At 44.3% G+C, this 15,166-nt stretch overlaps 1 protein-coding gene across 1 annotated transcript; it reads right to left on the bottom strand.

Moving 5' to 3' along the window:
* Window positions 1-681: 681 nt before the first annotated feature.
* On the bottom strand, window positions 682-8,297 carry rgmb (repulsive guidance molecule BMP co-receptor b). The gene is made up of 3 exons (XM_083978202.1): window positions 7,799-8,297; window positions 3,381-3,946; window positions 682-1,474 (listed from the first exon to the last, which is right to left on the bottom strand). Exons 1-3 carry the CDS (start codon window positions 7,914-7,916, stop codon window positions 713-715), a joined length of 1,446 nt encoding a protein of 481 aa, XP_083834328.1. The 5' UTR covers window positions 7,917-8,297; the 3' UTR covers window positions 682-712.
* Window positions 8,298-15,166: the final 6,869 nt, after the last annotated feature.

The raw sequence follows: 15,166 nt of genomic DNA, 5'->3' as shown, positions 1-15,166 counted from the left end.
AAAATACATTCAACAGAACAACTCACATTGACTGACTTAAAATGAAGTGCTGACTCAAATCAGCTACTGGAAGAATGATGCATTTTAACAAAAATGGCAGCTCTTTGTCATGTAACTCACTTTTACTTTGAAAGGATCTAAATTATAGCCTCCAAAACTTGAGCCACTGGTGGAGGAGAGTAGGGGAGGAAGAAACACTGATGTGGATTTGTTAAGAAAAAAATTAAAATAAAGTGCTTCTGTTAAAACAAACGTCCTCTGTCTGAGGTATCAAAGAAAAATCACATCAAACTCTACGCCAATACACTGTGCACTGAAGACAAAATTGACTATTTACAGTCTGGAGTGTACATCCACATACTCAATTCACCCACACAGGAATGCTTATGTCAATGGTGTCTTCTCCAGAGATGAGGACAGACAGCAGAGGCTGTCACCACATCTCCCGTGTTTGTTACCTCCAGAGAGCGGATTCTGCCAGGTGAGATGCAGTTAAGTGTCACCAGCATCCCCTGTGCCCACTGGGAGGTCTGCCACCTCTTCTACAAAAAAAAGTTCCCATTCCCAGTAACTGTCCAGCCTGCTGCTTCCTCTCTGCACAGGAGAGGAATCAGTGCTCAGTATCAGTGCTCAGCAAAAAAACTCTCTTTCTAGTGCACACACATACACGAGCCCACACGCAGGCAGGCGCACACAGAGACTTCTATTCCTGCTAATACATCAATGCCACACTCAGAGAGAACAGCAGGAGCAGAGTGAGCTGCTTGATAGGTTGACAATCAGAGTTTAAGGTGGAGGTGGCAGAGCCGCGGGGGTAGATCCTCCATCTGTCTCGGTGTGGGTGGAGACTCTCCATGTCTTTCTGTGCACTGTACGCTGCCACTGTGAAATTAGCGTCCCCGGTGGTCAAGAGATCGAACACGCAGGAGTGGAAATAAATGTCCTGCACCTCCAGCTTCTCCTTGCAGCGTTCCTTTGCCCCATCCACACCGAAAACCTGTGGGGTACCGTAGGGGTACGCTTGTGTCTGTGAGGCGTAGCTGGGCCGACGCAGCTGCTGCAGCTGTAGCCCGAGAGCAGGAGGGGAGAGGGGCAGGGGGAGATGCCCCGCCTGGTCGATGCGCTCTCCGTTGGGGCAGCCGTTCAGACAGAGCTGCAGATCCTGGGTGGCATCGTAGGCCTGAGCCAGCTCCTCCGGGATCCGCACCGCCAGCGTCAGGTAGCGGCCCAACTGTCGAACAATTACAGTCACACCGATGTAGCCGGCGTGCAGCTCCACGTGGTGGCCCGGGATGCGCTCGGAGATCCACAGAGCCCGGACCTTTCCGGCTGCCCCGTCTGCACCGGCAAAAGTGTGGATGGGGTCTCCGCTGCTCACGGTGCCATCATCAAAAGCAGCAGGGAGGTTGTCTGTGACGGCCTGGTAGACCCTCTGGTCTGTGCATCCCTCATAGGGCTTGAAGATGATGGTGATCTACAGAGCAGGAGACAGGGACCATCGGAAAAGTTGAACAAATATTTTAAGTTCAGTCTGCGCTCAGTGAATGGATTGGATTTGATATGCAAAAACCACAGTTTAGTTGCAAAGCCAGTTCATTAGATATAGGTCAAACTCAACTTTCATCATGATGAGTGGAGCTGAAACAAGAAGTTGATTAATTGTAGTGCTGCAACTGTTTTTCAGTCAAGCAGGAATGCCAAATATTTGCTGGTTTCAGCTTCTCAAGTTTTGGGATTCTTGTTTCTGGTCACACAAAGTGCTCTGGAGACTTTACTTGGGGTTTGGGAATTTGGGATGGTAATTTTTCTTGATTTTGTGAGAAGCAAAATGATTAATTGATTATTCAAGAAAATAATTAGCACATGGTTCAGTGACAATAATCACAGATGCAGCCCTAATTAATTGTGAAGTTAATGAACAGAATTAATAAGTGCTTTATCCTACAGATAATTTATCAAGCAAATGTAAATCATGTGAAGATCTATTGCTTTTCTGTTTCATGTCATTGCAAACTGAATACTTTTTGTTGGGCATTTTACTGACTAAATCATTCATCGGTTAATTAAGAATAAAACCAGCAGATTCATTGATAATAACAATGATCAGTGGTTACAGCCCTAGGTAAAAAAGAAAAGAAAAAGTCTCTCTCTCTCTCTCTCTCTCACACACACACACACACACGTATTAACATTTACCTACACAGGTTATTGACTCTCATCACTCTCAACATTTGAGAAATTACTAAATGACTTTTTAACAAGTAGTAATTTGACACAGCTATGCAAACATGCTGACACACGCACACACACACACACACATACATTAAAATACACAGCCAGGGCCCCAGTGGTGGATACAGGGTGTGGTGTGAGCATTACGGTTAGCACTAGCATCATAGTTCCGGTGAATGGCTGCTTTGTTCACATGACAGCTGTGAGGAATGAGGCCTGGCAGGCCATTAAGCCTGGAGGGCTGTTAATGTGTGCGTGCATGTGTGTGTTTGTGCGTTTGTGTGAGAGAGAGTGTGTGTCCCTAATAATCATGACTAATAACTTGCCCCACCTCTGACACAAGGTTAGACCTTCAGTGTAGCAAGCCTACTATTTGCTTAATAAGTGTGTGTGTTTCTGCCACTGACTAAGTGTATGCATGGTTGTGTATGTGCTTTAATAATTAAAGCTATCGATTAAACGAGGGAGGGTAGATCATTGGGGGAAACATCAACATCGCTTCTTTAACACCACAAAGATCACCTTGTGTGGCTCGTTGTCCATTTGGTGTGTATGTGTGCGTGCGTGTGTGTGCGTGTGCTTTTAAGAGCAAGTGTGTCGTTTTTGTCTCACAGGGATAAGGACCTTTAACACACAGTGCTTTAAGCTTAGTGTAGGAGTGCCACTTATGAGGCACACACGCACACAAATACTAGCGAAAGCACACATAAGTAAACAGTAGGTCCTTTCACACATCTCATTCCATGTTATTAGAGGTCATGCTATAAGCAGCCATTAACCAAGTTAGGTTTCCAACACTGCTTCAGTCAAAAGAGACAGTCACAAGATCGGGCTGTTTGCCTCACATCTGTGAGTGAAAGACACAGAGAGAAAGACAGGAAGAGAGTGGAAAGTAGAGCAAGGCAAGCAAGGGTGTTTTCCAGGCTCACACTGATAAGATTTCCTCCTCTGCAACACAGAAAAGCAACTTAGAGGTCATTACAGAAAATGTTTCTCTCTGACACACACATACACACACACAGAAATAAACTAAATTACACCAGCTGCTCTCACTTAGGAAACTCTTTCAGCCTTAATGACAGCAAATTAGACCCCAAAAATCCAACTTCTCTCTGCTCCCCCCTTTGCACAAGCTCTCCTCCTCTCACCTTATTGGTTGCCGTGGCGCTGGAGCCAGGTACCACAGGAACATTAGTGACCTGCACCGACAGATAGTCATTATCGATGAGAGGCCAGGCCCCCTCCACTTTACAAGTCTGGAAGCTGTCCTTAAACGTCCTCAGGTGTGGGTCGCCAAACAGCCCACAGAACAGGTAGCCGGGCTGAGAGTGGCCGTGGCTGCGGCCGTGGCCGTGGGCATGGGAGTGCATGTGTGTGTGTGCGTGCACGTGGGGGTGTGTGTGGGCATATTGAGTGCGACTGTGGTAGCTGCAGGGGTCAAGGTAGACCTCGGGGTGCGTGGAGGAAGTGGGCCCGTCTCTGGAGCAGTTCCTCTGGCTCATGAGGTCCGAGATGCCCAGCACGGCCGAGTGAAAGACCAGGTTCCCCCGGCAGGACTTGGCTGTCCTCTGGGTGCAGGCCGAGTACGCACGTAAAGCCTTGCAGAACTCTGTGTGAAAGCCATCCACAGCTGGCGTCAGGTGGGAGGTCAGGGAGACGAAGTCGGTGGTGCACTTCTGGATGCGACACTGAGGGGTGGCCACTTGACACTGACCTGGGGAACAGACAGTAACACAGATAGTCAGAAATAATAGGTAGGCCTGAATGAGAATGAGCTGGCTCTGTCTAGAAATGGAAAGTTGAAGTGTTCAGGGACGACGATTAAGGTTTCTGCGCGAGGAAGGCTTTGATCTTAAACACACAGCGCTACCAGCCTGTTACAATCCAGCCTAATAAAATTGGAAAAAGAACCAGCCACAGGTTCAAAGTCTTGATCAATCAGCAGAGCCGCTCTGTGAGTGTAATAAACCTGAAGTGTAATAAACCTAAGAGTAGCCGGCGAGAAAGATAAAGAACATTTTCCACCAAGGAGCAAAGGAAAAGACAGACAAATCCATGACACATCAGGTATGGTAGCCAGAGATAATACAGGCTGAGCTTTGCAATACCACCATGACTGTGTAACGTCTATTGTTCTTCACACTTTTTTTAAAGATTGTGTGTTTGTGCATCCTGCAGAACAACAACAGGGAAAATAATACACAGTCAAATGTTCCCTTTATTGAATATGACTTCAAGTTATGTTTTTGTGGCAGATTAATGTTTGTTTACAGCTGTAATAATGCTCGCCAGAGCCGACTAACGTACAGAAATGCATTCAAGAGACTGATTATTCTGTCCTCTGAATGTTTTGAACGCAACAAGGGTCAAACCAGCCTTTTATATCATAGATCATCAGAGAGAGAGAGAGAGAGAGAGTTGGAGCGAAAGAGAGATTAGAGACCATACCTAATGCATCAGTCACAGCGTGCTCCTATTAGATTAGGCCAGAGAGAGAGGCTCTGCAGTGTATGGGCAGCTGCTCGCACACACATACACACACATACACACAAATAGCTATCTTAGAAAGAATGCTGGTTGTGCTTCCGTTAAACACACACACAGTCCGTGATCCTCAGATGGTGGCATGATCTCCTAACAGCCAAGCAAAAGCAGAAAGTACATGGTTTTTAGTGGAATCAACAGATTCCCTCAATGTCACATCATCGCTCAACAACCATGAGTCGCCACTAACACATAAACACGCACAAGCACAAACAGCACATTCCAGTTTGGTCTTCTTTGTACATTTATTTGATTTTGGGGCATGAAGAAGTTGGATGCCACCATTTGGGGGCAGTAGTGTTCTGGGTTTTAGAAAGCAGGGTGCAGGTAGGACCCCCACTCACACCATGCTTCAGAATCTCGCTCCAGCCTGTTAAATACTGACACCACAACCCACAGACACACACACAGGCTGCTTTCAATGCCAACCACCACTGTACAGACGGTCTGAGTACTGAGGACACATTGTGTCTTTGACTGGCGCACCAACAGCCTCCTTCTTTCCCTCCTATCTGCCCTGCAGTACCTAAATACCGTTTCCAATCTAATCAGAGCAGGTTTATTCTCTTTCCGAGGGGATCGGAATCATGAGCTGCTCTGCAGACGCACAAAAGCGCTCATTCACTGACACTGTCCCCAGAAGGGTGACGTAGTGAAAAGGGACTTGACCCTGTAACTGAAGGGACTCGGGTTCAAACCACCGACTTAAACAAAGGTCAAAACTTCTCTGAAGACGAGTAACTGATGAAGTTTCGCACCAGCTCCACTCTGCGCTGTGTCTTTCCTATGAATGCATCAAGCAAACAGGATTTTTATAAGATGTTCTGAGTCAATATTACAGCACTTTCTTTTTGTTCTTCAAGGTTTCCCATGAACTCCCTTTTCTGAAGCCATCTCTATGTGTATCCACAGCTGTACTTTCAAAAGAGTGCCTAATCTATGCATATACATAATACATAGATGTGTGGTAAATCGAGCCGGAGTGATGAATACTGAATTGACTTGAAAATAGTGTGAAGAAGATAGCAAATAACTCCACTAGTGAGAGCAGATCAACACACCCAGAGCCTGGTTTGTTTCATCCCCTGGGGCAAAAATCTAATATAGACACAATAAAACAGTCAGCAATGCCCACACCACGTCCTACCATAATATCAACCTCTCTTTTTCACTCCATCCCCCTCTCCCAACTGACTTGTTCATCTCACATGTCTCATCTCTTCTTTTCTCTCAAGTCTCATCTGTTCAGATCTGATCTCCACCCCCCCATGCTTGAATCGTTTCTTCATCAGCACTACTTTGCTTTCAGCCGTCAGCCCTCTCCACCCGATTCCCTGGCCAGTCTCCTCACCCCCGGTCAATCTCTCAGCCTCTCTTCTCCACATCCTTAGGCACCTTCTCTACCATCAGGCAGAGGTCAAAAGCTCCCCCAGCCGAATCTCCCAAGGTTTACAGATTCTTTGTCTCCCTATCCGACTGCCTCCAACCTCTCTGATCTCCAGAGATCAGAAAAGGATCTACTGGGATCATCTCTCAACCGAAGGGAATGGCTTGTGAAGTGCTTATTGATCACCTTGTTGTGTGCACTCTCTCGCACACTGAGCTCAAATCACACAAACAGCCCTCCAAGCTTAAAGATACAAAGCTTTACAGGAGCTCACTACAGCTACAGCCTGCTCTCTTTCTCTTATTCCATCTCTCTCGACTCGACGCTGTGAACAATAGTCAGCGATTCAGACATTCCTGCCTTCCAGTCTAAACAGACACATGGGGCTGACAGCTGGAGTGACAGTGAAATGTGTATAAATACCTCGATATGTGATAGTTTTCACAAATAAAACGTTCTGTTTGGCTAAACAGACTAAATAATACACATTCTTTCCAGGTGACGCATGTGTAACAGAAAGTGCCAAGAGGGTCTTTAATGTGAAGTGGGTCTCTCTGCTCCCACCAGGCTGCGTGCAGGGGTGGTTTTGTCCCGCTGACTGAGCCGTGTTAAACTAATTACTGGAGGTGTGACTGTTCAACAGACAGCCATCACAACAGCCAACCCCCTGCACACACGGCAAAACTACACACTTGGCCGAATAAAAAAAAGACATTTGACTCCTTCTTGCACCAAATAAGAAATGCATCTGTCTTCACTAATCATAACCAAATGAATTGTGGATGAAATATGCTAAATGATGAGTTAGTAAATGTACAGAAAGTGAGCCACACTTTGTTTCAGTCAGTAATCCTTACAAACATCACATTAATCTTTGTCCTTTTTAATAAATTCTGTGTTTTCTTTTCAGTCCAGCAGCCACCTCAGACTGGGATGTGTGAGTTCCTGCTTTCGGTGATCAGAAGACAAACAACCACCAATACAAAGAAACTGCTGTTTAGAAAAGCAATTGCTTTATGGCTTTTTTTCTTTCAAGAATCTGGCTTGTGTAACTTTGATCACTTCCTACTATTTCTTATGGTGCGTTTTATTATTTGCATCATGCAACTGACCACAAACTATAGTCCACAATAGATTTAATCAGATTTACAACACACCCTGGTCTCTATTTAAACTTTTTTCTCATCACATTTAGACTAAAGATAGATTCTGGATATCACTCTGCTCTAACTGTTTTCTGTTATGGATATGAGCAGAGGTAGTCACCCTCTACTCCCTCTCTTCCCCTCCTCCAAGAGCCATTAAGGGGCAGACAGGAGAATGACGGCCCAGGAGAGAGGAGGAGAAACTCGATCCGTGCTCAGACTGCTGCACTGCCGCTGGAGAGAGAGCCATTGTCAGGCAGCGCTGGGCCTAACACCAGGATCGGCAACACAATGATTGCAAACGCTTAATAACTAATAAAGTAGCGGTGACGACTGTTCAATGCCACAGAATTAACATTAAATATAGTTCCTGAGGTCGTAAGTGCAGCAGCACGCAGCAATTAGTGCGGAACTGGGCGACAAAGTGCGTTAAAATCACAGATGACCGACAGTCTTGTAGTGGCTGCAGTGTTGAAGTGTAGTTTGTTACCTATGTGAGCACCGCAGCAGAGAGCGATGATCAGCAGCAGCACTGGCCGGAAGCGGCGCACCAGAGACGGAGAGGCGAGGCGCTCAGCCCCGCGGCAACAGCATCCGGCTCTCCCCATCCCCGTCCATGCAGGGCCAGGAGGGGAGAGTGGACAGACCTCCAATGGACGAGAAGGGGTGGTGTCCAGGCCTTCTCACTTCTTTTTCTTCTCCTTCTCCTTCTGCCTCTTCTTCCTCACTCTTCTCTCCTTGCTCTCCTCCTCGGGTGCGCAGGGGCATTAAAACACAGCTGCTCCGCGGAATGCAGGGCGGAGGGGGTGGAAAAGCAAAGAGAGGAGAACAAAGTACAACCAGAAGTCACTCCGACGACACTTTTACTTTTTCCCTGTACAAATCCACACCCCCACGTGATTTAAGTGCGCTCCCACCGCGGTCTGACTTTTGCCTTGATTGTGATCACTCTGTGCTCTCCTCTCTCGTCCCAAACACGCACAATCACATCTCTCTCTCTCTCTCTCTCTCTCTCTCTCTCTCTCTCTCTCTCTCTCTCTCTCTCTCTCTCTCTCTCTCTCTGGCTCACCAGGCCGGGGTTTCTCCTCCACTCCTCCCCTTTCACTTTCTTCTCCTCCTCCTCTGCCCCACCAGCAAATCAATAGAGAATCAACCAAACCCTGCTGGCGGAAAACCCGCCTCTCAGAGAGAGAGAGAGAGAGAGAGAGAGAGAGAGAGAGAGAGAGCAGTCTGCAGAATAATGAAGAGGCCAGAGATAAAAGTTGTAAAACGATGGTAAGATGCCATTAAATCACTGTGTACAAAGAAGAGAATAATGGGTTTCCGATGCAGTGCTGCCAAGGCATTTTATATGGCGGAGTGAGAGCTGATCAAGACAAACCAGAGTTTAGAGGAAATAACTATTTCTTTTTGTCCTCCTCTTTGCTGCTTTTCTGCAGCAGCAGCAGCAGCAGCAATAACTATTGTTGTTTCAAAGTTAGGGTTTTAGATTTATATGTAAATATAAAACTTTATGATGGTAAAAAAAAAACAATAACAACAAAAAATCCATAAAGCTTTGTGTTGCTGCAGGAATAAATCACTTCTCATCATTAAAATGATAATCAAGTACTGTTTTGTTTCATATTTGTTGATGCATATTCTGAGGTTTGTATTATCACACCAAAAACATAAATTGGTCTATATTGAAACCAAAATGATAGAATAACCATAAAGAGTTGGCATGCACCATAACCTTTTACAGTAATATAGGCTACTTTGATTCCTCTCTGCTGATGCTGCATCAAAGCTTTGATGTAGTTGATCTACTGAACATAAGAGCTGTGCAAGAGTTAATTGATTTATGTTTTCTGATGAAACACTCTCAGGATGACATATCACATTTTTAAGTTTATTTGGTTGAGTTTGGCCTCTCTGCAGGACAGGGACAGAGCAGGGCACGGTGTGACGGGAACAGCTCTGTATGTGACAAAAAAAAAAAAAAGTCCAGACATAACAACACACAACGGTTGTAAATATGCACAGTCAAAAAAAAAAGAAAAAGAAAAAAGGAAAAGCAGAAGGCACAGGCGAGCAGACAGTGTAAACAGCTCCCAGCTATAATGACAGACACTGAATACTGAGCAAGCAGCTGTATATGCAAAGCAGCCTCTACCTTGCTGTCACGACTGTTCACCCCACCTACAGCTAGCTATAATTCATAAATGAATAACTTAAATAACACCCACTTTCTGAAGGCTGTTGAAATCGGTTTTAAAACTTTCTTTTGCAAAGAAGTTGAACCAGATCCAAACTTCCCTTTTCAAGGAAAGGTTATTGAGTTGGGCAGGTTTCAAAGCAAGCACCGAAGTATCTACAGCTCTAGATAATCTTTTACTTAGTCTGCTTATCTACACTGTGTTTGTTCTTTTAACACTTTGTATTCTGCCACAGTCAGAAGTTATTGTCTTGACGGTGTTTGCTACCAACAACAGTCTGCCAGACTGTGCCACCCTGTCTAAACGTGTTTGCTATATGTGCCTATATGCATAAAATGTATATAGGTGAGTGTGCAGCAAACAGAGCCTCTCTGTGGCTGATGTTTTATGTGCTGTGTGTGTCATAGCCGGGTAGTTTTTTCTACTAATATGACTCAACTACAGTATACGTACACTACACACACATTCACACACACTCACTCACATCACTTCTGGCCATAAGTTTAGTCATGGCTATACTCGTTTCTTCTTGATTGTGTCAGTAAAACAAACACACAGTCACTGTACAGCTTGACAGTAAGTGTGGCCAGCAGAGATGATGTGTGCAAGTCCGACAGGCTCTGATATTAGATTATATTGGCTTCCTGTTTGTGGCAGAAGCCTCTGATCTCACCAGCGAGGACGTCCACGTGTGTGTGTGTGTGTGTGTGTGAGAGAGAGAGAGAGTGGGGGATGTGTAACAAATGTTGTATTCTAGAAAATGCACATGTGTGTATGTAGCAAAAAGTGTGTGTGTAAGAGGTAAGCACACACAGGTGGTTGTAAAGGGGAGGAGGGATTGATTTTTATTAGCAGTGTATAAAAGTAATTAGCTTACACTTGTACTGTATTCCCATTTGATCTGTTTCAGAGTTGACAAACCATGATAGGTTGTGTTCATGATTTTTTTATGTATAAAACATGGGCAACATAAAAATGGGAAAAAAATAAATCTCCCTTGACCAACTCCATGTTGCATCCATCTTACTGCATCAGTAACTAACATGGTATCGGTACTATTCAAAAGAGCCGAAATAAATTTTGTCGAAATCAAATTCTTCAGAAACATTAATTTTTTGCCTTGACGGTGTTACATCAGAACTTAACCCAGTTAAAAACCTCTGTGAGATTCTCTGTCCACATGTTTGACAGCTGTGTCCACCACCATCATCAAAACACAAGTGAGGGAGTATTTTTCTGTTCGTTCCCCCCGACAGAGCTCAGCTGAAGCAGCTGAAACAGTCCAACTTGCTGCCATTCAACTCTGACTTTACCACCCAGCTCCACATCCTGGACACTGATGAGGGAGTGGAAGAAAAAGGAGCAGTGTCTGACAACCTCTCTGCCCAAACCATGAGCCTGCAGTGCACCTCTCTGCTGGAAGAAGCTCACTCGTTCAACATTTCATTTGTGCTAACACTCTGAACACTGGGTGGTTAATTCAATTACATGTATGCATATGGTGCTATTTATCATGGCTAATTTCATATTTCATTCTAATCACTCATCCATCTGCATAGACACACATACACACACACAGAATCCTTGATAACATATGACCCTATTCATGCAGTTTAATTTATATATTTCATACTAATTCATTTAATCAATTACAGCACAGCTGAGCCCCGGGAGCAGAGGGCCCTGAAACTAACGATTCCCCCTCCACACACACACGCACACACACACACATTTCCACAGAGCTGCTCTGCCTAGTTACACATGCATTCATACACAGCGCCTCAGGCACAAAGACAGTCTGTTTCTGAACGTCCAGCTTGTCTTCACCTCCACACCTCGGCCTCCCCTCTCCACTTCTCTCTACAGCTTCCCCTCACCCCACCCCAACTCCAAACAGGCCGTCATTCAACAAATGGCTCTCGCAACTCCATAGTGCACCTGTGTGTGCATATATGAGTGTGTGCATATGTGTGTGTGTGTTTGCGCAAATCTTGAGGGTTTGCATTGTTGCAAACGTGGCAAAGGCTGTGAACGAAGGACATGCTGCAATGAATCTCTTACTATCGTTCTCACTTTAAGCACGGTTTATGGATCATTTATTGATCATATTAATGCATTACTATTGCATAACTGATGTCTTTATTTGTAAATAGTAGAAATATTGTAAATTAAAAATTACATTAAACACATTTAGTTTTTCAATTTTCATTTGCACTGATTTGAAAATATAATATTCTGCACCACTTTTAATAAGTTTTGATAAATAAGCAGTAATGAATGGACAAGAATGACTTGAAAAGAGGGGATCATATGTTTTCAATTGAGAATTTTAATTAGTTATGTAAGTTACTACTGTTAGATATTTAAAAAGCACAACATATTGTTTTGAAATCTGTTTAAAATAGAGTATAACAATAGCATGAAATGTACAGGTTTAATGAACAGGTTTATAGTTGTTTTTACATTCCATCACTTCACACCAGACATGATATTATATTAATTTATCCTCTATTCACTGTTAGTGTCGGTCCCCACAGCAAACACACACAAAAATCCTACACATCCAATCTCTGACTCAGATTGGTGGTAAAAGTAAAGAGTGTGCAGGTGTTTGTGTGTGTGTGCAGGTGTGTGTTTATGTTCCTGATTTGAGACGATAACATAAAAGATAAAACCCAGGTATCACAGCCCCTCGTAATGCAAGTGGAAACCGAATCCTATAATAGCCTGTTTTGTAGCTGTTTCATTGTGTTTGACCTGAGTTGGCCTTATCAGACCGTCCTTTGTCTGCACGTTCACTGCACAGTCACAAAGAGACGGAGGGAGACCGAGGCCGGTTTCAGGTGTGTCCATGCAAAATGTGTCAGAGTGGGAAAAGCGAGAGCACTTATCTTGGGGTTAGTTTATCTTTTAAAACGCTGAGGAGAAATGTAGCATCATCAGAGCACTCAGATCAGTGGGAGAGGATTCCTTTAACGCAGGCCAGAGAGGGAGATTATCACATTGATCCTTCTCTTCTTACGCTCTCAGCCCCAGTCTCTTTTTCCCTGACCTGCCCCGTTGATGTGCATTGATTGACTGGCGCTGACGCGAAAACCAAAATATTTTTATCATGACAGCACGGTTTAAAATAGAAATGATCATGACAGTGCTTTCTGTTTGGATTTCTGCCTCTCTGCTTTGATTTCTTCTCACTTATCTTACCTCATCATTTCCTTTTATACCTAGTGGAAGTATCTCAGTGCATTTACTGAAAGTACAATTTTTGAAGTGATTATTCAAAGTATTTCAAGTTGAACTTCTCTTCTGACTAAAGTAATGACTGAATAAAGTAATATCCACTCCTTTAATTATAATGATCGGTTAGATGAAAACTCACAAAACCTATAATCAACTTATAGAGTATGATGCAGAGTAGTTGATTAAACAGTGAACTATTTATTACACCTGTGTTGCTTAATGCTGCATTGCAAGAAAATATCTAATAAGTTTTGATACTGCAAGTATATTTTATTGTTCTATGGACCACCTCTGTGTCCAAAATAAAGTGTTGAATTGAATTGAATTGAATTGAATTGAATATATCAGTGCTAACTAACTTTTAAATGCACAGGATAAGTTTCTATTTCATTAAAGTGCAAAGCAAGATATCTTGAATTGTTTTTCATGAAAACATTTTTAGTTGCACTTGCCAGTGTTTCAAACATCAACTGAGAACTTGAAAAATATATATATAGAATAGCCACAGAAAGTTACACACCTGTCATCTCAGGTGTCACTGGTCCACAGGGACACTTTCCTATTTCAGCTTGACAAGGTGTCGTTGTTGCATGAAAAAAACAGACGTGCTGGTAATTACAAAGTGAACTATTTGTCACAAACGTTGCATCAAAATGAGCCCGAGTGAATCTGAAATAAACATCAATCCGCCTCATCATCCCCTTTGTTTTTGGCCTCTACATCTCTCTCATCTATCATTTCATCCTTTGTGTAAAAACATCTGAAGCGCACACAGCTGCATCAGACAGAACAGTCTGCGACAACGAAGCCTCTGTTTTCACTGGGCAAACACACACTCACACACACACATCCACGCAGCGCAGCACGAAGGGAACAGCTGAAGGATGTAATAGGGCAGATGAGGATCATGGGGTTGCAGTTTGGTCTGAGTCAGGGTGAATGTTTGGCAGCTGTGAGACAAAGACGCACTATTAAAACCGATCCGGTCTCGCCTCCAGCTTTGCTCTGCAGCAAACTTGTTTTGTCAGTCAGTTTGCCAGCGAACATCGAGTTAAATAACCAGAAGCCTTGTGCATGTTTCCTGTATCACTACTTCCAAGAAGTGGGAGATTTTCAAGCCTGTTACTTCTGATCATGAAGGCAGCGCTGGTGATAAATGATCACTGAGTTTGTCATTCCACTCTGTACATCTTTGATCACGCTGTAATCTCTCTCTTTCACTCTCTCTCTCTCTCTCACATACACACACACACACACACACACACACAGGCAGGCAGGTTGCTTTGTTAATGTGCTGGTTTCTGCACACACACAGTGTAGCTTCACGGGTATTTTGAGTGTTGTGGTACAGATGGTCAGCTTCCGTCTCCTGCTGGGCCATCCATATCCTCCAGTGGTAAACACAAACCATCTTAGCACACACACACACACACACACACACACACACACACACAGAGAAAGAGAGAGAGAAGATATGGGGCATCTATAAATCACTCATACATCAGAGCCATATGCTCATACCTGTCTGAGAGGAAGAAGCCCAAACACAGGTGAGCCCCTCACATTCCAGCAGCCCGCAACATGACAGATATACAGATGGAGAGAGAGAGAGAGAGAGAGAGAGAGAGAGAGAGAGAGAGAGAGTAAGAGACATAGAAAGAGAGAGGGTAAAAGCTCAACACCCCTCTCTCTTTCCAGCATCCAGCTGTGAGTGCCTCCCTCTCTTCTCCTCCCCCTCTCCTCCCCTCTCTTCCCCCTGGGATAGAGTGCTCACAGAGTGGCAGATGGGTGGAATGCATAATACATAGACTATTTGGGGGGCTGGGAGGGTGCAGTGTGTGTGTGTGTGTGTGCGCGCGCGTGTGTAGTCAGTCCACAGGGAGTTGGCTGTAGAGTCATTATAGATCTAATGGTTGTGTTTTAGACGCTGCGCCGTGCCAATCTCATTTGAAGTGCAAAAGCCAAATGAGTGTGAAGCGTTTCATTACTCATGCTCTGTGTGTGCGCGCTCCCTGTCGGTTCATGCGAGGCAACAGATCAGTGATGCAGTCACAACTTTCTAACTGACATGTGAGTATGTGTGTGTGTGTGTGTGTGTGTGTGTGTGTGTGTGTGTGTGTGCGTGTGTGTTCTGAAGGACATTTAAGGTGGATGGTAGACCGACTGGATTTGAGTCTTTTGTTCTTCACATTCATGGTTCTTCTACCTCCCTGCTCATGCGACTTTATTTCCCTAATTACTGTGATTACAGCAAGATGAGGTCTATGTATCATAATGTTGTGCAATTAGCGCTCAGTTGTGAACTAACAAGGCCTCCTCAGGCATAGGTAATGGATTTTGGATAGACAAGCTGAGCTGAGGCATGACTAATACAGCATGGGTAAGTATAATTAAAGCCTCCTGTCTGGAAGGAGGTTCCT

This window comes from Trachurus trachurus, assembly GCF_905171665.1.
Source record: "Trachurus trachurus genome assembly, chromosome: 9".
Classification (NCBI taxonomy): Eukaryota; Metazoa; Chordata; class Actinopteri; order Carangiformes; family Carangidae; genus Trachurus; species Trachurus trachurus.
Note: the sequence above shows the minus strand (reverse complement) of the source record. Positions and strands in the feature narration are given on the sequence as shown.